The sequence below is a fragment of the Anthonomus grandis genome, chromosome 11 (genome assembly GCF_022605725.1).
Source record: "Anthonomus grandis grandis chromosome 11, icAntGran1.3, whole genome shotgun sequence".
NCBI classification, from domain to species: Eukaryota; Metazoa; Arthropoda; class Insecta; order Coleoptera; family Curculionidae; genus Anthonomus; species Anthonomus grandis.
The window spans coordinates 6,410,002-6,437,801 of NC_065556.1; the positions used below are offsets into that span (position 1 = coordinate 6,410,002).

Sequence of the window (27,800 nt, forward strand, 5' to 3'; positions counted from 1 at the left end):
AAATATTTAGTTTTAAAAAGCATAAAAGTTTATTATTGCATCGTGAAGTTAACAGTATTTAAATATCAAAAATAGTATATAAGAGATGTTTGTAACTATTTCGCATATAAAAATTTTCCTTGAAATATAGTCAAAATGAAGTGCATGCAATGTATCATCATTTGGATTGTGATTTTCCAGTTATCACAGCAGGTAAAATTAAAATAATAAAAATATATACTACACTACTTAAAATGAAAAAGAAGTCGTTAACAAAAATGCTCATAATCTTTTGCTAAATTTTTATAATATAATTTTTCATATTAATAAATTTCATCTTTCTAACTTTTGTCTTTATAATTACAGTACATTTTATTCCTTGATTATAAATTTCTGCTAAAAAAGGTGATATATATGGACAATCTTGTGAATAATCTCAAAATATATTATCCTAATAACAGAATTATTAAAAACAAAATATTTTATTATTGAGATGTGCTTCCATTTACTGCGCTGGTTAATCAAGCTACAAAAGCATGATAAACCTGATCAACCACATAAAATGCATCCATACTAAACTTAATTTAAATTTTTTAGTGACATACAATTAATAATGTGCTTTCTAAATATACTCCAAATACATCTGACGAGATTTGAATTAAGGCTTCTCGCTAGGCATTCTAAAATTTGAATATTTTGCTGAATATGAACTACATATGGCAGAGGGATAAAAGTGGTTAAATAATTCTGTGATAATGATCCACGTCACATTGCTCTTTGGTTTAATCAAAGTGTATTTGTAAAAAAAAAAGTACTTTAGTTAAGATTTTCATATTCAATCAGTATTATAAAACTAAATAGGAACCGGTTAAATACTTATTCTTGTTCTGCTATCTACTGAATAAGTACCACTTAAACAGTTAGTTGATGCTTTATTATAGACAAGATCCTCGCTAATTGTAGATGTCCTTGCAGATGGTTGATAAGACTGTCACAAACCTGTTCTATTAATTTTATATCTAATTTAGGCGCTACAAATTGCTATTTTCCTAAATTTAATTTAGTTCTTTATTATGTTTTTTATTCTTTTTAAATTTTTAAACTTTCGAATATTTTATTTCTTATTGCCTTAACCAAATTAGGTTACTACTAGGTTACCTACATAACACATTTTAGAGCTATTAAAAAATATATATTTTTTTTAAGATATATAGTGTATCCACGGCTTGAGCCCCAAACACAAAAACTTTTTTATTTATGTGTTTATAAAAATAAGTGATCCTTAAGAAAAAAAATCTTGCTTGTACTTGTACCAATTTTCAGATATCAAAAGTCAAAAAATTTTACCGAATTCCTAAATCTGAAATTCACCTTTAAAAATATATGATTTATATATTGATAAAAATATATATTGATTTTCCTGATTAACAATTTTTTTTCATTCTTAAAATTAACTATTTAGATTATTTTGTGTACGATTTATGTCTAAAAAATTTATTAGAAAACAAATAAAGAATCAAAAAATTTAAAACAAAATGAAAAAATATAGATTATCAGCAATAAAAAGCAACTATTCAGAGATGTTAAACCCTTTTAATTAATACTCTACAAGCGTTTCGGATCTCCTGCAATGACATACATTGAGTCGCTTTCCTAATTCTATTCTTTAAACATAAAGTATCAAGGTTGAGTACCAAATGAGTTGCATATATTTTCTAAATTAGGTAGCCACAAGTAAGTCCAATATTGTGACTTCCTGGCAGCCGACGAATCACCCTGTATATTATGTAGATTTGTTTAACAATTATAAAAAAACAAACATTTGTCAATTTCTTCTCATAGAATCTTCACACATAAAGGTACTGTGGCTATCAGCTTTCAATCTTTTATTAAATTCTAAGCGCCTCGTATATAAATCTGGTAAAATAAGATGCTTTTGATTCGTTTCAGCACAAGCAGTCTAATTGATTTTTTTTCGTCCATAAAAAAAAAAATTCTCTTTGGGGTCACCAGTTCATAAGTGCAATAAACACACTTTTTAGAGATGTTAAACGGTCCTTCAAATTTATCACCTAACTTGACCGTATTATAATTTCCAGTACCAGACAAACAAATTTTTTTCTTTCAAACCAAGTTAGCAACAGCAAAGTCTCTTTTTCCCTTCTGGCCTTTCTTCATTTTAATCTTAACGAAATATATTAGCTTAGAAAGAGTTTTAATCATTAGCCCACTATCAAGAGAATCGTCCTCTCAACGTCATCAGAGTCATGAAATTTACCTTCATATTCGGAACGATATAGCTTTATTTCTAGTCCAAAGTTGTTAAAATAAGAGGTTTGACAAGTAACTGAATACATGGCTGTATTAATAGCACAAGCCAGTATGAAAATAAGAGATCAAAGCTGTCATTATTCGATTTACTCATTCTGTTGAGTAAGGAGATTGGTGCTAATGTGAATTATACAAAATTGTCATACCTTATTTCAACTTTAAATTTGAAAAATTGACACATTTCAATTGAGATTCATTATCATATACTATTCATTATCATATATCAATAACTTGGTTGTGAAAAACTAAAAGAATAGGCAACTCTTTTCTCTAACAACTATATGATGCTCTTTGAATTTGCTTTTTAATAGGGAAAAAAATAATTTATTTTAATTTATCAGTCACAACTGAAAAAGACAAAAATATACTTTGGTTATAACTCATGACATTGACGGACCATTTGTGTCATCAAAGAACTAACGATTTGCCTTCAAAGGCTTCCTTTTTGCTATGGACGACTTACATCTGCCATCGAAGGCTAGTAATAGTAGTAGTAAGGGGGAGCTAGAGCTCGGCAAGTAGGCCTGAGCAGTCTCTTTTCACCAACACCAGAATCACCTACCCCCACGCCTCCACTCTCAATGTGCGGTCTTCACTGAATCGGCCGTCCTTTTAATAAAGGCTTGCACGTTGTCCCAGTCCAGATCTTTAAGATTTTCCCGCTGGAGTGTCGTTGCTCCGAAAATTTTCCTTCTTAGGCGACTCCACCTATCACAGATACCTAGTATGTGGTATGAAGTTTCCTCCCCTGTGCCGCAAGTCGGACAGAGTGGGCTTTCTCTTATACCAAGAAGGTGTAGATGCCTGTTTAGACTGTTGTGCCCGGTCAGGATTTCCACCAAATCTTTGATACTTTGTGGGGTCTTTGTTAGCAGTCGCCTTGCTTTAGAGCCGTCATGGTCTAGTATAATTTCCTTGGCCTGTCTACATCCTTCTGTCCTTCTCCAATTCTTCCTTGTTTTTTTCCCAGGCCCAATTATTAAGTGCCTGGGAGACCATCGAGGGCTAACATTTGCTGGCTCCTGTTGACTTTAGGTATCTTCGAATTTTAACATTTTTGAATATGAAATAGTAACCTAATCTTATTTGGACTATTTTAAGCGAAAAAAATTGGAGGATGAATAACATTTTCTTTAATAAAATAATAAAAACAAAAAAAATCATGACAATGTGTACCTATGTACGATATAAACTCATTTTCGAACATTCGCCCCAAGCGCTTTATGACTTAATGGTAATGAGAGTGAACTATGAGCCGGTCGGCCTGGGTTCAGATTTCAACTGTGCCAGCTTTACTTTTTTTATTTTTTTGCGACTAAGAACTTTGTAGTTTTGGAAAAATTATTTAATTTAAATGAAATTATACATAAAACATGACCAAAAAGACGAAATTGTTTATATAACATAAAAAAATTATTTTACTTTTTCTTCTAATTAAATCCCTTTATTTTCGTGTAAAAAAACATACCGAAGACACCCATAATGTATTATTTATTGTTTTGGTACTTTTTAGATTTCGATGCTTGTTGCTTATTACATATATATACATTTTGGCAACTGCAAGATCATATGTCAAAAGTTTGACAATGTAATTATCAATAGCAACGAGTTTCGATTATCAAATAGAGTAGAGTAGACCTCTTAGAGCAGACCTCTTTTTTGACATAATTTAATATTATTTCTTAGCGTCCTATGTGAATGATCCGCAAATTTTTTTCTCTTAATCTATTCTTTTCAAAGTAATCTTTATGCTCAAATTTTAAAATATTGCAAAATCGGAGATACTTAAAGTCGACAAGACCCCTAACATATTTGTCACCATCCGTATGTAATTGGATTCCCAATTGTATTTCCGCTGGCGTATTTTGCGTGATTCGATGCTTTGTTTTACTGTTAATGCCTAATTGTATTTAGGCAAAGTTTTATCCCATTTATTTTGTTCCAAATTGGCTCCTGACGTTTCTAGTGCATCTTGCACGGTTTTATTTATCCTTTTACATGCAACATTTCCTTGCAGTAATCCCACAGCATTTGTAAATAACTTTAATTGTTTGTTCTTAACAACCCTTTTAAAGCTTTTGATGTGAATGCTGCTCCTACATCATATCGTGGATTTCCAAATGTTAAGAATAAATTATTAAGTTTCTCGATTATAAATTTTGGGGTATCAAATGTGTAAGTGTAAGTATCAAGTAAACAAGTTGTAAAAATCCATCAACTATTACTAATACATATTTGTTACCAGTTTTATTTAATTTAAATGGACTAAGATAATCTAAATGTAATGTCTGGTGTGGTCTGGCCTATTTAAGTGTGGTTTTGTTATAAATGACTTCATTTTTAAAAACCAGTACTTTTGCTTGATGCTCTCTAAAGTTTTATCAACGAAAAAAAAACCCGAACCGTGTGGTTTGCCTTGACCATTTGCAACCCACAAGCCTTAAGTACCAGCCACATACCACCAAAAGATGTTAGTTTATACACTTTATTTTCTCTTAAATTATATTTATTAAATATGTTCCGATTACCTTATTTTTATATTAGCAATATTTTTATCTGGATTTTGCACCTCTTTTAAGCAATCATTTTTTTCTATTAGGTATACTTTTTCTACGTCACTTGAATTATTTAAATTACGACTTAATACGTCTACATGCTAATGTAATTTCCAGCTTTATGTTGTATTTGAAATGAAAACGCCTGCAAAAACAAGATTCGTTTGGCTATTCGCGGTATAATCGCTTGCTTATTTATTGCATTTTTTGCTGCATTACAATCAATAATAATAGTAATCTCATGACCAATTAAATAATATTTATATTATTCTAAGACCTTAATAATTGCCAACAACTCTTGTTCGAAAGAGTGATAATTTCTCTTTATGTCCGTGGTTTGTTTGCTAAAGAAAGCTATTGAGTTTGCTTTATTTTCGAAGTTTTGCATCAAAATGCGTGCAAACCAGTCTCGATTTACATCAGTATACACAATCGTGTGTAATTTAGGATTAAATATGGATAAGAGAGCTTTATTGCAAATTATTTGCTTCAAATGATTTTTTTTATAAACATCTGTCAATTCGGGCAAAATTTTCTATTAATTTTATAAAATATCCCTAAGAAATTATCTAAGCTAGTGTTGAGTTTTTGGGAAAATGTTGTAACGCAATCATTTTTGACTTTGATGGAGCTATTTGATTGAGTATAATATTGTTCCCCAAATAAGTTATCTTTTCTGTTAGAAAAGATGACTTATCTAGTTTCAACATAAGACCATATTCTCGAGCTATATTAAGAACATTACATAATATTTCCAACCCTTCTTCTATTATTTTTGACGGAATTAAAATATCGTCTAAATAGGGTGTGACATAATACTTTTAAAGATGCATATATACTTCCCTCATAGATTTCTAAAAACGGTGGATGAAATAAAAAATGCTCCTCTGGTGTAATGAACGTTGTATAGGGAATGTAGTCCGTATCTGGTGGTATCCTGATACCAAGTCGAGACATGTGAAATAATTGTAACCGTTTAAATTATCAATAGTTTCTTCAATCAATGGCATAGGAATGTTATTGTGTCTTTGTCTAATTTTAATAACTGAACGAATATTAACTACCAACTGCTTTTCAGCATTCCTTTTATTTACGAGAAGAGCAAGACTAGCATATGGTGACTTACATTCGCGAATAATAATTGCAACAGATAATTCTTTTAAAATATTTCTCAGCATTTTTTTATCACCTTCATTAAAGCGATAAGACCGATGGGTTACTGGCTTATCATGTTCACACATTTGTTTGTCTCTTCTGTGGTGGTAAGCTCAATTAAAAGTGAGACTAAGTGCGCTTTACCAAGATTATATAAACTAAAAAATATACAATCTTTATAATCTAGCAGAATTTTATAAAGATCATTTTCTTGTGTTGTTGATAGTATTCCTTTATCAATAATTTTCAACCAAGTAGGAATACATTCTTCGTATTTAAAACTAAGCCTTTCATCAATACGATAGTACATTATATTTGTGTTTTCTATAAAATTTCTCCCTATAAGGACATCATCATATAGATTAGCCTTTCCGGTTATATAAAAAGTTATATTTTGTTTCACTTCGTCTACTTGTATTTTTGCGTGAACATATTCTGTCACAATTATTCCAGAACCTTTAAAGCTAGATAGACTGACGTCTTCGTTGAGAGGTTTCATATGTCAATATAATTTATGAGCGATATCCAATTTGATCAGAGAATACGCACTGTCAAAGTCTATGAAAGCCACAATTTCTTTCTTATTTATATATAAAATTTTTTAAAATTTCGATAAACTCTCTGCATTAATAACTAATGTGTTCTAGTTATTATGAAAATTACTTTCAATATGACCCTCCTTTTTTCAAATATTACATGTTTTATTTTTATGCCTGTATTCCTTTCTATCATGTCCAGATTTTCCGCAATATAAACATATAGATATTTTGGTTTTTGGAAGCTTAATATAATGTGATTTATTATTACTAGTAGTTCGTTAACAAAGTTGCAATAATAAAATTCTAGGAATGGTATTAAATATTTTATTTTTGAAATAAGCTCCTAAAGAGCATTTATATCTTTATTTGACAATTCTACTGATGACGTTATATTTTCATCGTTAGTGGATCAGAATGATATCTAAATCTGAATCAGAAAAATGTAATTTTAATTTATTTATTTTCCCAATATGATTGAAATCAAATTTTTATAAAGAACCGCTTTTGGATGGTTTATGTTGGTTTATTAGCTAGATGCATCAATAATTTATATACATTTCATGAACTATGAAACGTATTATTTAAAATATTGCACCGTGAATAACTAGACCAGCTTTAATCATACCATATGAAATTATACAAAGTTTTAGCAGTTCTTTTATGTTTATTTAATGTTTGATGTAAAACTATCTGACGTTTTATAAATATTAGCGTTACACTCAATAATCTTAATCCACTCTGATATTTCCATTATTTCAGGGTCAAATTCTGGGATGATTTCCGTATTATTTGTTGTTGTGGATTATAAATCAGCAATAATCTGTCCAAAAGAATGCATTTTATGAGTCTTTTTAATGGTTTTATTTGACTTCTAACGTGTCGGGATGTACGAGCGTCTCTCATTATTCTTTTTTACTTGAGGCATTTTATAAAATATCACACACGAATCTGCACAGTTCAACCACTTTTAATGCCATCAGGGTGGACGGATGTCAAGCACCTCTTACAAATAACATTATATTACGAAAATAGTATAATCAAAGGACACGAGTCGTCCGGTTTTCTACCTCAAATAATAATAATATATTAACTGTACTCGCAAAATAGCGAAACGCTAGACTTCATGATGAATTACAAACAATTCTTTTTATAAGATGCGTCAGCATTCTTGAGCAGCATATTATGTCTTTTTGAATTACGGCGGGCATATTATGATGATGTATATATAAAAGGAAAAAAGACGGTGACCATTAATTATCGTGCATTTGCTTTAGTCCGGGCAATTGCTAAAGTCATGGAGAAACTTGACAACCAGCAAATTTTGCAATGTCTGCAGTCCACCAACATCATTAGCGACCCGCTGGTTTTCAAAAACACAAGTCTACCGGCATTTTGTTTGCCTATAAGATGCATATTTAGATCGAGGCGAGAAAGTCGCCCTTACAGATTACTTTAGGCGATGATCAGGGCCAGGTTATAACTCTTAATGCCAAACTGCACATAATTTTGGAGTGGATCAGTGCAGTCTTATTAAGTTTAACGCAACCAAGACCCCGGCTGCTGTATTTATAAAGAGGGCTGCCTCTTCACCTCTTATTATGTCCGAGCATACTTTGTCGCTGTCTTCCTTAGTTCACTTGCTAGGTGTAGAGGTTGCAAGAGGTTGGTAAGCAATAAGTCTTGGCATGATCATGTAGCAGGAATAGCTAAAGCGGCTTTTCAAAATCTAAGGGCTTTCTTTAACACGAAAATACACCGCAACAGCTTTTAACGCTTTACAAGGTTCAGATTCATTTACCTCTTGAGATGCTCTAACATATGGAGCTCTGCACCTTTGAAGCTGCCTAATTTTCTCTAAAAGAGGCTTATATATCTTATAGGAAATCCAAAATCGAAAGTTTGGCGGATAGAAGAAAAATTGCGAACCTATATTAGTAAAACTATATTTTATCAATACCATTACGGTAAATGCTCTTCCGAAGTGACTGACATGCGACTCATGAATATCGAATGCATCTATAGACCTCTAGAACGTCGCTAGATCGGGACTCTTTCTTATGGAGAAACGCAAGTCTGTGAAATCACAACTTCAAAAGTACATCTTTCCCGAACATTATAACTTGCGGATGCAGAACTTTAGAAAAATATCCACAAATACCTTTATAGCACTGGCGCTACTCACGATACTCGAATAGTATAGGATTTGCCCTTTTCTGCCATTGTATTCCAAAAATAAATATATACAGTGCATTTACTATGAAAGAAATAAATTTATTTAAAATTCAGGTATTGTCTTCTTCTTTTATTTTTTGAACTAATCGATTACCACTATTACTTCATGCATTTTTTAAAATAAAATATTTCTATACAGGGTTTCTTAAGTAAAAACGATGGCGTGAATATTCTTTATATTAAATAGAACACCCTATATATTAGGACGTTATTCTATATTATATTCTGAATACTTTGTATTTAGCAAGCCATATGCCTAAAGTCAATGGTTTGTCATATATACAGAATAACGAAACATATGAAATTAAAACAGAAAGTAAGTGGATCTTATTATTTTGGCACAGTTCTTGACGCAACTTTTCCTAACAGATGGATTTGACGAAGAGGATCAATTGAGTGGCCCCCAAGGTCACCGGATACAACCACTTTAAATTTTTTTAAGGGGCTATTTGAATTTTAAGGTTTACATCAATAGACCAAATAATGTTGATAATTTACAGCAAACAATTCAAAAAAAAATAGACTAATCTATCCGCAAGTGATTGAAAATGGGAAATTGAAGTTATTAATCGACTTCAAAAATGCATTTAAGTAATTGAACAGAATGTTGACCATCAGTTGCAATAAATAATGTATAAATTTTTATTTTTTATTGATGTATGTTTTATTAGTCTATTACGTCAGATTTGACAAACCGCTGGCTTATGGTATGCCATTCAAAAAGTATTCAGCATATATTTTAAAAGTACAAAATGTCATGATATACAGGGTGTTTAATTTAAAACAATTAATGTTCACGACACAGTTTCTACTTGAGGTACCCTGTATAGAAAATTATTGGAAGAAACGCGTAAGTGACAATGCTAATCGACGTATCCGAAAAATAAAAAAAGAAAGAAACACAGGTTTTCCTGGAACTAGATCCTCAGATATTACAATTTTCAATCTATGTAGGTTTCTTTTATTACTTAAAAAGTTTTTTATTCAGTTAGTATTTTTATGGCACCATGACAGTAGGCCGAATTTTTTCTTCCCTCCTGCTACCGACTTCGTATGCCTTCATAACATAATCGGGACTAATAGAAATTTTCATATTTTCATTTAAAACTTTGTCAATTTTCTGCTTAAGATTTTTGCATGTTCTTCAAGAATCCCATAAAAACAAATGTTATGTTTTTGGTACTACTTACGGGCATCAAACCTTGACTTAAGAGACGCAATTTAAAGAAAAAAATCTGTTTCATTTTCTTCAAAAGGATTTTCTTCATTACCTCTTTAACTGTAGATTTTATGTCTTGGGCTATTTTAAGGACTATTTTATTCACTAAATTAGTATAATTAATATATTATATTATAATAAATGTAGACGAGAGATTAAAAAGATAAGTATATATTTTTTTTATATTCTTAATTTAATTTAACTATAATTACCTTGATAACGGTAGTAGATATAAAAACCGAAACGTTGGTTCAAATTATGTATTTTTATTAAATAAGTAGGTTTTCTCATAATTTTCAATTTCATTATTCATAACAAAGTTAGGTAAGATATTGAAAAGAAGAAACGCGCTCAGAGGGTAATAGAGTAAACCTCAGCTCCTGGGTATCGTGTTTTCGTTCGTTAGTTATAGGAAACCGCATAGAGGCGAAATTTTGCAATGTCGCGCGTGTACGAGTGCCTGCGAAAGAGCACCGCCCCGGGCCGTAGCCGATCGATAGTTCTAGCCTGGACACTTATCCCTGCTTCCATCGATACCTCACAACAGAAGCCGAAATCATGCGAGGCGACGATCGCATCGCGATGGCAAAAATTCCGCGCTGGGGCACATATTTTGCATTGATTCGAAATAATATCTTACTGCAGTTATTATTGTAGTTAATAGTAAGATTACGCATTTAAAATTTTAAACTACCAAACTATTTTGATACTCGCTTTGAGTTTTAAAAAGAATAAAAATTCGGTATTTAAATTAGGTGGGTAAATTAACAATTTTATTTTTAACTTACATTTTACAATCTTAATTTTATTTAGAATAATGCCTACCTCTTGCTGCATTCCTGGGTGCAAAAGCAATTATAAAGATACCGAGAGGGTTACCATTTTTCGTTTTCCCAATGACCCGGATCAAAAGAAAAGATGGTTAGAATGCATTGAAAGAGACGACGTAGTGATAAAAGAATCATCAAGGATCTGCATAAAACATTTTTCTGAACGTTTCCAATAAAATAAATAATAATAAATATTTAAAACATTTATCATATACCTAAAAATACGTAATAATAAAAAATATATTATCTTGTAAAATGTAAAATATTAGGTCCCGCGGTATCTCCACTTAGTCGTTCCACTGTACGGCGTGCGACGCCAAATCTCGGCTTCAATTTTGACGCCACGAAACCAGTGTCACGGCTAGAACTATCTAGACTTTCGTGGGAGCTGCGTCGTTTGGCGACAAAATGTCCCAAAATATTTTTAAAATATTTATTCTTATGCAGGTTTTACAGACATGACAATGGTTAAAATTAAACCGCATAGAATTGTAATCTTAAAATGTTTAATATGCTGTGTTTTGTATAATGAAAATTAAAGCGTTATTCTAATAAAAAATAAATGATCAACTCTGATAAAAATATAATAAAAAATCAGAAATAAAACTCTAATAAACAAACTTAACCACATATCAATGTTTTAAATAAAAGGCTCAAATAAACCGCCTTCTTTCGCTAAACAAAAACTTAACCTATCGTAAAAGCTATTTCGCACCTCCAAAAGAGTTTCAAGTAAAATGGAATTGGCACCTTCGACAATTTTATTTCGCAACTCCTCTAAATTTGTTGGCCTACTAAATTCATGCTTGTAAATGGTCTGCTTAAGGTAACCACACAGATAAAAGTCATTTGAAGACAAATCTGGAGATCTAAGAGGCCATTTAATATCTCCAGTCCCACTAATAAGGCGGTTAGGAAAAATATTTGTTAAAAATTCTTTTACCCTAGCCGCGTTATAAGCAGGACAACCATCTTGCTAAAAAAATAAACCGATCCCAGGTCTACATCAGGCAGAATTTGAATGCAGGAACTCAAGGTACTTTTGGGCGTTTAAAGTGCAATCAATAAAAAATGGCCCTATAACATTGTCGCCCAAAATACCTGCCCAAACATTCAATTTCTAAGGATACTGGGTACGAAACCGAAAACTTCTGTGCTCGTTTTCCTGAGACCAATAAAGAACAATGGAATGATTGTGTTTGCGATGCAGTGGAAAAAAAGATTCATCAGAAAACAAAATACTTTTTAAAAAATATTCGTTTTCATTTGCCTTTTCCATCATGGTTTTACAAAATTCCATTCTTCGCCACTGGTCTTCAGGAAATATTTCCTGAATTTTTGAATACTTAAAACATTTGTACCTATATTTTTTCTAGATACGAGCAATAGTTTTATTGCTCATTCCCAGTTTCTCTCCAACACTTCTAGTGGACCATGTCGAATCAAGTTCTAGGGTACTGCAAACCATTTCTTCCCGCCGTTCTATATCCTGGACCACTTCAACAGGGGGTTCTTGACGTCTTGTGTGGCATTTTTTACAATCTTGAAGACAAAAAGATGTCTCAAAATTTGTAACCATATTTAAAACTGTTTTTGCACAAGAAATCGGTCTATTCTCAAATGTCACTGAAAACAAATCTCTACATTGTACTGCCGAATTGCCTCCATAAAACCATTTAATTAGTTGAACTTTTTCGGAAGGGATATAAACAGCCATAGTGAAAAAAACACGAAAATAACACTCAAAAATTATTGATGCAACGTGCAGTAACACAGCAAAGTGAGGTCTGCTGACTCCCGGTTCAAAAAATAAAAACGAAAATTTCCGCCGCCTGCAAGCCGCAACTAAGCGGTGTTGCCATTATTTTGGGTAATACGTAGCTCACGATAAGACGATCTGTATAAAAAAAATCTATTATTCCTTAAGTTAATTATTGTATTTAAAGCTTACTGAACTTAAATTAAATTAAATTAACAAAAGGTATCATTGAAGATTTAAGTTCATATTTGTTTTAAATACTTAAATAAGTCTATTTTCTTCTTTTCTTTCTTATAAGTGACGTAATACCTAATAAAATAAGTAATTCAAAATCTGTGTGGTCAGTCGCTTAATATTACGTTGGAGTATGTTAGTATACTATTACTTAGTACATGACTAATATATCCATGAGTTATAGGCATTTTTTTATCGTGCTTTATTGTTTCATTGTTCTACTTTGCGCTAAAAAAATATGTTTTTCGGCCTTTGTATTTCTATAAATTAATTCGGATTAAGGAGTATAGTATGTCATATTGTAATTATAACTAAATTGTAGTTTTTACATCAAAAATAAGAGATGAAGTAAAAGTATTTAAACGCAGGTACTGTATATTTATATATGTTATTGTTTAAGGAGGCATTACAAAATAGGATTATTAATGGCCAAGTAGCTTCCATAGAAGATTATCCGTATCAAGTGCTTGTAGTCTTGCGAGGCAATTCCATATCAGATTGGAATTCGTGTGGGGGATCTATAATATCAAAAAATTATATTCTCACTGCTGGTCATTGTGTAACAAAACAAAGTAATAATAAAAGAACTTGGTAAGTAACGTAAACTGCTAATATAAATTATAAACTGCTAGATATTTAACGGAACATTTTTCATGTTATTTTAGGGATCACGTGCCAGCCGAAGTTTTGTATATTTTTAAAGGATATTCATCATTAAGTAAGGTGCCAATACAATCAGTAATTCAACCCAGGAAGATAATATTACATCCAGGTTACAATGTACATCACATTCCTGGACCCAATGGTACTTGGCTATCGGAACATTTAGTAAACGATATTGCTCTTTTATATCTTAAAAATCCATTAACCTTTTCTAAAACTATTAATAAAATCAGGTAATTTGATCAAGTAGTCTATATTAATATCTATGAAATTTTTTAATCTTAATTTTTATATCTATATATCGATTTTGCTGAGGAATAGCGTTATAACTTAAATATTTAAATTTTTGACATTTTTATAGAAATAGTTTTAAAAACTTATATAACAACAAATTTTGTATCTCTGTCTCAGACACCAGCAAAAATCTGGCAATATGTAACGTGGTAATTTCGGCATATTTCATGGAATTTGTGCAAAATAGTTTCTTAATAACTTATTTTTACCAGACTGGCATCTCAAGACGAACCAGATTCTTCATTTTGCGGTAAAACAGCTGTGGTAACTGGTTTTGGACTGACATTTCACGATAAAGCAACAGAGTACTTGCATGCAGTAAATGTTACACTACCTGCCGTAAATAAATGTGAAAGTGGTTTCATTTGCGTTTCATATGGAATACCTCCAAGGTAAAGAAACAGAATTACATATTTTCAATATACATTTTAATTATAATAATAGAAAAACTAATAAATTTTAAGATGGGTCATACAGGGAATTTTCAAAGTTGAGTAATTTACTTTAACTCCTTGTAGGATTCATTAAAAGTGGATAGACCATAAATCACCTATGTCAAAGTTGTATAATAAAAGACACAGTAAAAAATAAAAAATAAAAATGATAATAAGCAAATTTTGATGTTTTCAAAGCATCCATGGTAAATTCTTTTTTTTTGTATTTACTGCTTTTACCTTTTATCAAAATCTCTGTAGTTGTATGGTTTTTAGTACGAATCTTTTCATTTGTATTTTACCGGACGCTTTTCAAACAGTTTGGCAAAAATGAAGAAGTTATGAAATTCATTTTGCGTACAGACGAGATAAGTACAAAGTTTTTGTATGTGAGTGTAATTTTTAATTATTATTCAAATTCAAATTCAAAAAACACTTATTTGCCAAAGAAAAAAAACATGCCAATTACTTAATTTACAATGTATTATGCATTGATTTTACATTTTTTCGTTTCGTACGTTTTCTACACCCTGACTAAGGCACTCTATTGCCAGTACTTCTAATATTACTTGTGCTTTTGGGTTTTGGAGATAAATTACTTTGTTTATTTTTTCTGATCATGGTCAACACTAACTGGAAACACCTTAAATAAATTATGTCTCATAACGCGGGGAAATTTATCAAATTTACCGACAGAAAGTTGTGTTACTCGTGCTCACCCATGCGCATAATGCCCTATAATAATAATCCGCTCTCCTAATTATAATCCGCTGAGCCCTTCCAGTCGGTTAGACTATCTTCAGGGCTGCTTTGGGACAACAAGCAAAATGATTATAAATTGACCTAATATAAACAAATTTAACAAAATTACTTACATGTCAAAGAGTATAAAGAAAAACAAATTACATAAAAAGGGACAAATTACAAAAAAATTAGATTGCTGTACAAAGATTTAAAATAACAGAAAAAACGGAAAACTAGTATACATATTTAAAAAACAAATAAAAACTGAGAATAAGAAGTTAACGTTCACATGTCAAAACAGAAGTAAATGCCAAAATATCTCGTCATGAATAGAAAAAGGAAAAAAATATATCAACATTGTTATCGCACACAGAAAGAACAAAAGACTATTTAAAATACATGCATTACGAAAAAAATTACTTTTAAAAACTGGTGCTTTTTAAATTTATGTTTTTATTTTTATTAATTTAGCTAATTTTTATTATTTATTTTTAATAAAAATCAACAATTTCAAAGTATATTTCTAAGATTTATTTCATGGGTTTTAATGTTAAGACAATGGGAAGGGTTAATTTTGATTTCTCAAGCTATTTTAGGATCCTCTCGGCAATCTAGAACTTTCGGGTTGTTGGATCTATGTATAGTTGGTATATATGACATCACTATCTCGGTTGGGTGAAAAATTGTGTTTTGAAAAATTAAGATGGTGTCCAAAAGCCGAATATTGTGGTCTATTCACATGTTCTTTAATTCTTGTTGAAAGCGACGTTTTTCCAATATAAACCGAGAAGTGCGTATGGGTGAACACGAGTGACATGTCGTTCATGTCGGTCCCATAATTTTTTTAAATTTCCCCACATTATCAGATATATAATTTATCTAAAGCTGTTTCAAGTTAGCGTTGACCATGACTAGAAGAAATCAACAAAGTAATTCTTGTCCAAAACCCGAAAGCACCAGTACTTCTGCTAATATTAAGTCTCTTAGTGCACTCATCGAAAACCTGGCGGTCAATTACCTTGGTCAGCCAATCCCTAATTGATCAACTTCCCTTTTAAGATCTTGCAAACATTGTTTAGGAGATGTTTCAAAACTACAAAGTCAACTGTCTAACTCAGTAAATTCAGACATTTTATTAGAGGTCTAATTGTTTGATTTTTCACTGTGTTCATTACTCAGTTCAATTGTAAGCGTGGAAAGATTCATTGTAACTTAAGGGATCATGTGTAGGGATAACTGAACTTCTTACTGCTGAGAACCTCAGCGTATTTGAAAAAAACTCGCATTCACTTTAAAAACGCATGTTGGTTCAGGGGTCATGTCTTCGGGTTTAGTGATTGCGCAAAAGTTTAAGTAGACTTTCCTTCAAAGTATCAGAAACTTGTCAAATCCCTTAATACAGTATCTATTAGTGATTCGGATGATAATGTTTCTGATGTTTATTTTTGAGATACTTTTAAAATTTATTTATGGCTTACTTTGGGGTAATTTTTTTTTCTTTATCTTATTCAATGGTTTTATTCGCAAATATCTAGGACTCTTATATTTCAACTTGTATTTTTTATCTATTTATAATATTATTTAACATATCGGATAAAATAATCATATGGATAACGAATTTTATTTTTTATTTAGGGAATATACATCGTACTTATGTATAAGTTATTTTATGCCTCAATAAAGAGTTTGAAGATTTAATGAAGTATATGTACGATTTCAGATTTAATATTTGTGCGATATAAGAGTCATGGCTCTGTTCTGATGTTATACACTGGTTTCTTCCGGACTAGCATGTTGCGAACTGTCGAGATTTGGCGCCATCTTTTTATCTGACTGAATAACTGACCGGTATAGGATTTGTTTGCTTGTATTTATAAGGTCTTGGTGTGATGCCATTGGACACGAGCCAATATAGCTGTTCATCCCCCTCAGCATGCAGAACTTTTGGTACATGAGAAACGGTCGGACGGAGGTGTAAACGTAGCTGGTCTTTTACGGTGTTTTAGGATTGTTTATCAATTATTTGGCATGGGATTTGGGTTTTGTGTGGGATTTGTGTTTGGAGTGTTTGTTAAGGATTGGGACTGTGGGTTATGAGAAGATACTGAGAGAGAAAAAAAATTGATCCTGTTAGGATTTATACCTGGATTCCCAGAAGATACTTGATTGCCGAGTTTGAGTTTAGTTTTTCACACTCTGCCATCAAGTTGTCTTTTTTCCAACATCCTATTAGGCAAACTTAGTAGATTCAAGAGGTTTGTATTCTTAATAGTCAACTCAAGACGTTTCAGATGAGTTCCTGAAGTGCCCGCCGTAGGCCCCGCCCCCCTGGTCATAGAGCCTGTGCCGGTCGTTTTTTTAAGGTATCAGCGAAACTGTTTTTTTGTTTGTTTATGTTTTTCAAGTTTGGATTTATTGGGCAGTGCCAAAAACTCGCCGGATGATCGCCACCGCAACTACAACACTTTCCCGGAGCTGCTCTGTTTTTGTCACAGTTTGAATAAAAGTGATCGCCCTTGCATTTATGGCAATGAGGCTTTGCGTTGCAGTTGCTCACGACATGTCCACACTCTTGGCATCTATGGCACTGCCCAATTTACCTAATGTTTTTAATAGTATGAGTCCTTAAACGCTTGACACGGACCCTAATGTTCAAAAGGTTTTCTATTTTGAATATTTCCTCTTGATCCTTCGGGACGAGGAATTTGATGAGGTCCGTGGGCGTTTTTCGTTCTAAGCCGATTTTAAACCAACCCATTTCCTCAGGCTCAAACCCCATTAGTCTCAGCTCCCCCTAAACTTCTTCCAGTTTGAAGTTTTGGTCCAGTTCTCTCAGGATCACATTTAGTTTTCTATCGTCCTCAAGAGAGAAGGAATAGAATTCCATTTCCCTTTCCTTGAGGAGCTTTGTAAGTTCTCTATAGTCTTGGGGCGTTTTAAGAAAAAGTGTTAATCATAAATCTATCTTTTTGGACTTTTGTGATGTACATTTTATTTTCACTAATTAATTTATATTTTGTGGCCTAAGTTACGGTGTCTCTTATCACCTTTGGGACTTTTGATATATTGGGATCCGCGTTCCTCTCATTTCCCGCCAGGGAGAGGTTGTTTAAGGGCATATATAATGGGTTTTTAAGATTTTGGGTGTAATTGACTGTTTAGTTTGCATCTGATGATGTTGGGGGTTCAAGTTCCCTGTTGAATGTTTTAATAGGGTAAACCAGTTTAGATGCTTGCTCCCCTCTGTCTTGTGAGGACGGAGGCTCGCCTCATCCCTAGTTCTTTTCCTCGTTTGTTCTTGGAGTTTTGTTACATCCTTAGTCTGATCCCCCAGCATCGCCAGATGCTTTTTGAGTCTAGCGTTTTTAGTGGTTAGGACGTTGTTATGGTTCATTACCTCCTCGAGTTTGTTATTCAAGTCAGTGATCTTCTGGAAAGAATGGTTTTTAAAGGTCATCGAGTATATCTTTTATTCTAAGCTTTTAAGTCTTTCGGTGAGTTCTATGTTTTTGAAATTGATCTCGTAGATCTCTTTATCTCTTCTTTCAATCCACAAATCCCTTTCTTGAATTTCTTCCTCCAGTTTCCTTTTTAGTACCTCATTAAACCTTGGTTCCACACTCAGAGGTGGCGCTTTGCCAGCTCCCAGGTCGGGGTTTGAGGGAGTTTTTAAGTGTTTGATAAGTCTAGGATCAAGACGGGGTTGTGATAGAGGTTTTATAAATTTTGAGGAGGGTAAAGAGTTATCCGAAGTTTTACCCCGCTCTCTCTCTTGTTTACTTTTTATTTTGCTGTCTTCTCTCTTGGTTGACCAGTTTTAAAAAAGTTATAATCAAACCACTAGCTAAAGTTTCTTATCTTACAAAGCTAAGGATTTGAGGCCTTTTAGTATTCTAGCGGTTGTTTCCATAATCTTGGAAAGACATATTTATATCTGATTATAATAGAATTTTGTGACTCTCATAATATCATTTCAAGTTGTCAGTATGGCTTTTGTAAACAAATCAGTACAACTACTTGTCTTGTAAAGCTTATTAATGATATAAGACATAATGAAGATAAGAAACTAACAACTTGACTTTAATAAAGCATTTGATATAGGGGAGACCGGTCTCGATTGTAACAGGTGTCGAAAGTAACATAATAATAATGCGGTTCTGCTGACCCGTAATTAGTTTGAATATATCTTTCGTTTATGCCGTTCGTTCTGTAGGCAAATATTAATAAACCGCCGAAAAAGTAAATAAACGTGTCGTCACATTTTTGTTTGTGAATCTCAAAGTGTTAAGATTGACAATATTTTAAGGTAAGGGTAGGCTTTGATAAAGTTTTTGCTTTATTTTTTAGTGGATAGCGGTTGGCTGTTTTTTCTTAAGTAAATAAAAATGTACACTTTTCTTTTAAAGGTTATGAGGTATCGATTGTAACATGTACTACGGTGTCAATTGTAACATAACAGCAAGAAAGGTTATTGGTAATGAGCAGTCTGTTAGAAAAGTGGCTTAAAGTTATAGAATGTGCCATGTTTCATTAAATCGCTTTGTAAATGCACTATGTAATAATTTACAGCCTAAGGTGGGGTACAATCCTTACAAAAGGGTATTTTTACTGTTGAGCAAGAGTCACAGCTAGTCAAATACTGTGAAAAAACTGTCGATTTGTACTTTGGCCTCACTACACGGGATCTTCGTAAACTAGCTTTTCAGTTTGCATCTGCCAATCGGCTCAACTATCCTCAAAAATGAAATGAAGTAGAACAGGCTAGTGAAGATTGGCTTGTAGCTTTTCTGAGGAGAAATCCTCATTTAACACTTCGCACACCCCAAGCAACAAGTCTTGCGCGAGCCGTGAATTTCAACAAAGAAAATGTCTCCAACTTTTTCGATAAATTGGCAACTGTCTTGAAAAGACACAATTTTGAGCCACAAAATATTTACAATATTGACGAGACTGGTGTGTCCACGATGCAAAAGCCAACCAAGGTCATTGCAAAAAAAGGAACCAAGCAAGTAGGATCAGTAGCAAGTCAGGAGCGTGGAACATTTGATACGCTGTGTGCGGCTGTAAACGCTGTTGGTAACGCAATTCCGCCAATGTTTGAATTTTCCCGGTTGCATTTTAAGGAACATTTTATTAGAGATGGACCTGTTGGATGCGTAGGAAAAGGAAATAAGTCCGGGTGGATGCAAGAAAATGAGTTTCTTGACTTTTTTAAACACTTTGTGAAACACGCTAATCTCAGCGAGACTAATAAAGTTTTGGTTTTATTAGACAATCATTCTTCACATGTATCTATTTCATTAATAGATTATTGCCAAGCAAATTTCATAACATTGTTGTTTTTTCCACCACGCACTTCCCACCGTCTCCAACCACTGGATCGTGGTGTATATGGTCCTTTTAAGAAGTATTTCAACAACTACGCCGACCAATGGATAAAGAACAATCCAGGAAAGCGTATGACAATATATGATTTACCATCAATTGTTAAATCATCTTTACTTTTAGCCACTACACCAAGAAATATTTTTTATATCAGGATTTTCTTGCACCGGCATTTATCCCTTTAACCGTGGAATTTTTCAAGATTTAGATTTTTTACCATCAACGGTAACTGATAGACCACTAGATGAATCCCTACAGCAAACTAAATCTTCAACAAAATCACCTACAGCTAAACCTGATGAAATAGCTGAAAGTTAATTAGACCAATCAACAACAAGAGACACTAACAGTGGCAGCTCGTGACTTTAGGAAGAGGTGAAGCGCAAAACCCAAAATATACCATAAGCAGCAAAAACAAAATTTTAAAACATATAATAAAAAATTAATATTAGAGAGACACTTACCCACGCTTATTGTTACATCCGAGGCAGTATTTATTTCCTTTTTAAAGATAAGGTCTATTCTTCGGTCTTTTAAAGCTGCAAATTTATCAATGATATCGTCATAAAATGGTTCTACACTTATAAGTTCATTTAAAAGTTCCTTTTCAATAGAAATCTTTGCTAAGTTAGTAAGCCTATTTTCTGTCATTGAATTCCGTAGGTATGTTTTAATTCTTTTTAAGCAAGAAAAACTACGTTCAACTGAAACACTCGTAGAAGGAATGGTCACAATTAGACGAATTAATTTTGCAGCTTCTTTAAAAATGTCACTATTTTCGTGTAACTGTTCCAGCAGTTTATCTAACTGAATATTGCGGTTATTTTCGTCATTATAGATGAAGTCATTTTTTAGCCGTGGCAAATCAGTAAATATATTAGGGAAAGAGTCTTTTAAATTATTTATTGATTCAATGGGAAAATCCCTAGAATACTCTTCAAACTTAGTTGTATCTATCAACGTAACAAAAGCAATTTTTTCCAAATCTTGAAACCTCGTATCAATTTGTCCTAATATTGTATCTAAAAGTTCATAATATAGAACTTTGTACTTTTGAAAAAGTTCTTTGGTCGTCAAAGTTTTTCGTCCATGACGATAATTCGATGGCACTGACACTCTCAAACTCACGAAATCAAATAATGATTGGAAACTGTTTTCGTTTCTCTTTTCTTTAATAAGTTGCTGGGTGTTCTGAATTTGTGACATGCAAAGGCTAATATTTAGTGAACGTTTCTGTAACGTGTCAAAAAGAATATTAGTAATTTCGAAAATGTCACTGAAAATGCTGATGAAAAGACCAAACTCAAAATCATGGAGGTGGTTCAAGAAACCAACGCTTTGAGTTATTGAAGTTTGATCCGAAGTTTTGTCATCTCTAATTTCAGCAAATACTTGTTTTAAAACATCCCATTCATTATAAATAACATTTACAATCTTAGAGTTAGATGTCCATCGCATTATTGCTGACGTAGGTATTCTTCTTTTAATGATCTGATCAGCTACATAAGTTCTTTTTGAAGAATGATGAAAAAATGAGGGAAAACTATTCACATTTGCAAAAAAAAATACGACATTGTGGTATAGTACTGCAACTCTGTTGGAGTACTAAATTAAAACGGTAAGCTGCACAGTGTACAAAAACGGCTTGTGGAGCTTCAACTTTAATTTTTGATTGCAGACCATTTACATGTCCAGACATAACACTAGCACCGTCAAAACACTGCCCCACTAATTTCGAACGATAATCATATTTTTCTATTCTTTTGGTAACTAAGTTAAAAAGAGCATCAGCTGTTCGGTCCGAACTTACATCGAAGAATCCTAAAAATCTTTCGACCACTTTCCCTGCACTATTAAAAATCTAATTATTATGCTGCATTGGGACTTTTGAAGAATGTCCGTTGAATCATCCACTTGAATAGAAAAAAAATTACATTCTTTTATTTCGCGGTCTATATGTTCATCGAGATAATCGGAAATGCAGTCTATTAGTTTATTTTGAATAGTTTTTGAATCGGCAGAGAAAATAGATGATACCTTTTTATAATGCTCTTGAATATCTATGTTACTAATCGATATGTACGAGTGCAAAAGTTCTTTAAAATTACAACGATTGTCCGAAGAATAAGTTTCATCATGCCCCCGAAATGCTAGCTCTTGCTTGGCTAAATACACAGTAGCACGAATAGGTAACTGCATAAACCTTCTATTTAATAGTACTTTATCGTTAAATTGTTTTATACATAACCTGGAATTTTCCTTCAGAGCGTCTTCAATAGTTGTAAGGTTTTTTTTTAAATTCACAAAGGACAAGGCAGATTGAATGTGCTCCGAAGATGCTTCATGTCTACTACAACCTCTTGTCACATTTCCAAAATTATTAAATCCCTCTTTATTCCATACACTCGATTTCACACCAATAATCAGACAGTGCAGAGAAAATAGTTTTTTTAAATAAACACTACCGCACAACCACTTATAGTCAGAGTACCACTGATTTCTAAACCTACGAACGAAGGTTCTGTCTTTTGATTTTCCCTGCTTTTCTATATCGAGAAAAGGCTTAGGTCTCTCTGAATTTAAAAAGTCCTTTTTATCATCGTTTTTCCACCTAGAAAACGGTGTTTCTATCAAGATGCAAATTGGGTCATATAACGGCAACATTTTATAAAAAAAATTCCCGAACGCGATGGAAATTACTTCCGATAAACAAGAACTAAGTCAATAGAATAAGAACCTGGCAGCGGCATGCATACGCAGCGCCGTTCTGTAAATTACCCCGCGTGTTTGTCCGTCCGTTGCCATAGCAACCGTCGTAAGCGCGGGGGAGGTGTTGCAGCGGATTATTGTTTCTGCTAATTGTGCTGCATTGACGCATGCGGTGGCGGTCGCCGCTGCTGTTATGAGAATATGTTTAGCGCGCTCGGGTTTCTGAATACTTTTACAAATATATTCTTTATAGGATTACACTAATTTTGATAAATCAGATGAAATAAAGAATTAATTTGTTATAAAATATAAAACAAATTAAATTGTAAACGTAAAGATGTCGATTTTAAAACTCTTAAATTTTTTAAAATTTGTGGTGAAGCGGCGCTTCACCCGCGTCCCCTGACGAGCCGCTACTGGACACTAATTCTTTACCTCAGCCAGGACCATCAACTGTCAGGGACACCACTCCTTCGCCTCAACTACAACCGGTAGCATTTATTACACTTGATGTTCTAAAACCTTTGCCCAAAGCCGATCTTTCTAAAGCGAAAAAAGGGGGTCGAATGAAAAGAAAAACTGCTATACTGACTGACACACCAGAAAAAAACTCTATTGAAGGACAAACTTTAAAGAAAAAAGTTTCAGTAAAACGGCAAATTGGCAAAGATGACACCATCAAAATAAATAAAAATAAGAGCAAGAAAGTGAATAAAACAGTTAAGAAAAAAGCGGTGGAAAATTACTCTTCAGATTCTTCTAATGATGACACTTTCTGTTTAGTATGTTCTGGATCATATTCCTTAAGCTCAGAAGAATGTATACAATGTAGAACTTGCAGAGAATGGGCGCATTTAACCTACACAGATAAAAACTCACTTTATGTTTGCGTAAACTGTAATTCTGATGATGAATTATAAGATTAATATTTTTTTATTTACTATTTTACGTAAAAAATAAACTTTTTTTAAGGTGAAGTATTTTATTATAACCTCTTCTTTACTTTTTGCGTCGGTATAGATGGTTGTTACAATTAACACCATGCTTGTTACTATTGACACCAGCTTGTGCTAATTGTAACAGTTATCACAGCCTCCTAAAAAGTGGTATAGTATAAATTTTATGAGTTTAAATTTCGACAAGTTTTATCGAACGTAGAGCAAAATAAATTTAGTTTTTTAGAGCGCAAGATTAACCGACGAAAAAAAAAAGCATATTTTGTTACAATTGACACCGGTCTCCCCTACTTAATCATAACATGTTACTCGCAAAATTGCACTATTTTGGTTTTTCAGATAATTCACTAAATTTATGAAAGTCTTGTCTTTCTGATAAATTCAATTATGTTGTAATTTTAAATAACACTCAATTTCAAAATCGAACTATGTACATTTAAAAACTGGAATACCACAATGACCTTATTATTTGACCTTTATTATTTTTCTTGTATGTAGCTGACACGGAAACAAAATTGTCATATACGATACTTTAGCAGTCTGCTGATGATGTATACGCCGTTTTATCCCAATTTCTTACCTCTTCCTTGAACATAATTTAATAATAACATTTCTAAACATGCTAAATATCACAATCTAAAATTGAAGGCTAATAAATTATGTGCGTTTTTTATAGGATCCAATAAAATTATACTTAAAGTAGCAGGGAAAAACTATACTCTAAAAATTCAAAATACAAATATACCAGTAGTGGATGAAGCCAAAAATTTAGGATTTATTGTTAATAGCATTGCTTATATGCATCTAAGGGGTCTATTCTAAAGCGTCACATTCCAGCCAAAACTAAATACTTATCATGTAATAAATTAACACTTTCTTTATTTACCTATTGCGATGTGGTTTATAATAATGCAATTACAAGTACAATTTCTAATTCTATCAAAAAACTGCAAAATGCCTGTATGAGTTTTTCTTATGGAATCTCCTACAGAAGTCGCATATTATCTAATTATTATCGCACTTTTATCTAAATATGTAAATAAAGCGACATAATCATGTATACCGTTAAATGTTTTATTACATAATCAAAACTGGACAACCGCCATACCTAAAAGAGCTATTTAATATTTGCGATCACTCCCACAATATTAGATCTTTTATTCGCTATAGAGTAAACCAACATCATATAACTGCGTATCAGCGATCTTTTAGCTCTGTTGCTATTCAAATGTGGACTCATTCACTTGCTTATGCAAAAAATGACTCTTTTTATAGAATCAAAAAATATACTAAAAGGTTTCTTACAATTTGAAATCAATACATAATACATACAGTTTCTTGATATAGGTTTATTAGTATTGGATTTGTTTTTATCTTCAAATGAAAAATAATGGAAGTACTATTTGCATTGTGTGCGTTATTGATAATATATCCTAATTGATTGTATATCCTAAAATAATATTATATGTATAAGCTTTTTCGCTTCTACGCGCCCTTGCCTTTGGCATTCACCCTGTTTTTTTTTATTGAAAACAGTAAATATATGTTCAAATTAGAATATATTTTCTAAGGGTGAGTCCTGTATGCATAAGTCCTTTTTTATTTTAAAGTGGGTTTGTGTATCGGTTTTTTTTAAATCGACATGTATACCTTTTGCTAGGAAATTAACATAGTAACAACATAGTAACTGATATTTTGTATTTTTATTTTCTTTGGCAAATAAATGTTTTTTGAATTTGAAAATATATGGCAGGACAGCCTGTACATCTCAGTATATACTTTTTTGAATATGAGCTAAACTTTGTTTGTTACTTAGAGATTATTACAAGAGAGATAGTACTCCGATAAAATTCTTTGATGCTCGTTTGATAATTATGTATCATAATTCTGAAAATCTGGAAAGAAAAAGGATATAACGTAACAACTTAAGGATGTCATTTTGTATTATAGGGGATGATTAGATTAAAAGGGGACAACGTAGGCGGTTTGAGTTGGTTTTCGGAATATTTTAAAGAAGTCGTCGTTCTTTTTAGTAATCATAATATCAAGAATATTAGGGCAATATTCTTCTATATATAAATGTAGATTCTTAAGAGAATTAAGAATATTTAAAGGATCAATGAAAACTATTGAGAAACAAATATCCACGTACCTAAACCAGTTTAAATTTTATTTTTATTTAACAATATCTAAATGGAAATACTCTCCATATTATCTAAAAATAGGTCGGCCAAGAGTAGTGAAATTGGCAACAAAAAAAATGTTGTGACAAGCAAAATTTAAGTAGTAAAAGAATCTCAACAATATTACACGAGAGGCCACATTTACACGAGATTGAGTGTAAATTTTTTACAACAATCATCTTATTTGAGTAGTAAAAATTTCGCATGCTACAAAAAGATTTAATTTTTAACATAGATCATTTATTAAATATTTGAGCTGCTGTAAATAGCATGCTTATTGGACCCTACTTTTTTCCACCTCGACTGAGCGATAAAATTTATTTAAATTTTGCTTGGCATAATATGCCACAATTATTAGAAGATGTTCTTCTAAATATGACACAGATTTCATGAATATCTATATAAGTTTTCAAATAGGCCGCAATGAACCCATTTATTGGTCTCCTCGCTCCGCAGATTAAACTTCTTGCGATTGTAGGGCTATTTGAAATTATAATTGGTATCATGATGCAGCAGTAAATACTTGGGAAGAACTTTAAGAGCGCATTGAAAATTCAAAAAAAATTATTTAGTTTGTGGATACTAGGATTTTATATAGGTTATTTTTGGTATATTAACTTTTTTGACGAGGTCTATAAAGTGTTAAAATAAATAGCATAATTCTGAAAACACCCTGCGTATTATTGAACTTTTATTTAAACCAGTAAAACAATAAATTTTTTTAGCTTGACTTGAATATTGCAACTTAAAATTTATCTTTTTGATCCATAACATCAAATAAAACTTTAACTTTTACTTTTTTTACATAAAAATTTATTGATGTTTTTAAACTCATTTGTAAGATTTTTAAAATTTTCCAGAGGATCTTGTCGAGGTGATTCTGGTGGACCTGTAGCGATAAATGGAAAACAGTATGGAATTGTATCATCTGGAGCGTATAGACCTGAATTTTCGAAAATGTATTGTGAGGATTTCAAATCAGCGTATTATGTTAATATTATTTACTATAGAAAATGGATATCGGAAAATTCAGACGTCGATGAAGAAAACTAGCGAATCTTATAAATGAGCCTAACTATACTGTCAGTTACCGTAAATTCGACTTTGTTTTTGAATATAATAATTATAAAGTGATAAATAATTATGTGTAATAATCTATCAATGGCAAATAAATATTAAAGCAAGTAACTTATTTATTAATGTACCATGTATCAAAGTGTGGTCAAATCCGGCACCAAATTTAAATTCAATTAAGCAATGAAAATTCGAATTCTAAGATGAGCTGCATTAAAATAGAATGTCATCAATATTTGTTCTTTTTTCACACACATTTCCATTTATATTTTTGAAGATATAAAAAATATTTTAAAAAATTGCACAAAATAAAAACAAGTTTCCTTTATACAAATCTATTTTATTCAAGAAGAAAATCGGCTGACTTTGCAATTTGAAGGAGTTTCCTGAATTGGGCAAACTTATATAGAATATAACTTTTAAAATTAACTTCTGAAATCAAAATATTATTAATAATAATTATTCGTCGAGAGATGCTTAATTAAACATTATGCATCGAGAGATGCTTAAAGGCGAAATATGGCA

The 27,800-nt window shown here is 32.1% G+C and overlaps 2 protein-coding genes across 3 annotated transcripts in view; both read left to right on the forward strand.

The window, feature by feature from the left end:
• LOC126742453 (uncharacterized) overlaps positions 1 to 27,800 on the forward strand; it is a 1,408,556-nt gene that overhangs the window by 1,242,936 nt on the left and 137,820 nt on the right. The window lies entirely within an intron of this gene.
• On the forward strand, positions 53 to 27,389 carry LOC126742271 (chymotrypsin-like). Of its 2 annotated transcripts, none has more exons than XM_050448897.1 (5): positions 53 to 192; positions 13,234 to 13,424; positions 13,499 to 13,729; positions 14,003 to 14,182; positions 27,062 to 27,389. In XM_050448897.1, the coding sequence occupies exons 1-5, from the start codon at positions 136 to 138 to the stop codon at positions 27,252 to 27,254; spliced, it is 852 nt and encodes a 283-aa protein (XP_050304854.1). In that variant the 5' UTR covers positions 53 to 135; the 3' UTR covers positions 27,255 to 27,389. The 2 variants fall into 2 exon arrangements, with proteins under 2 accessions (XP_050304854.1, XP_050304855.1); XM_050448898.1 differs by having other exon boundaries at positions 92 to 192; positions 13,237 to 13,424.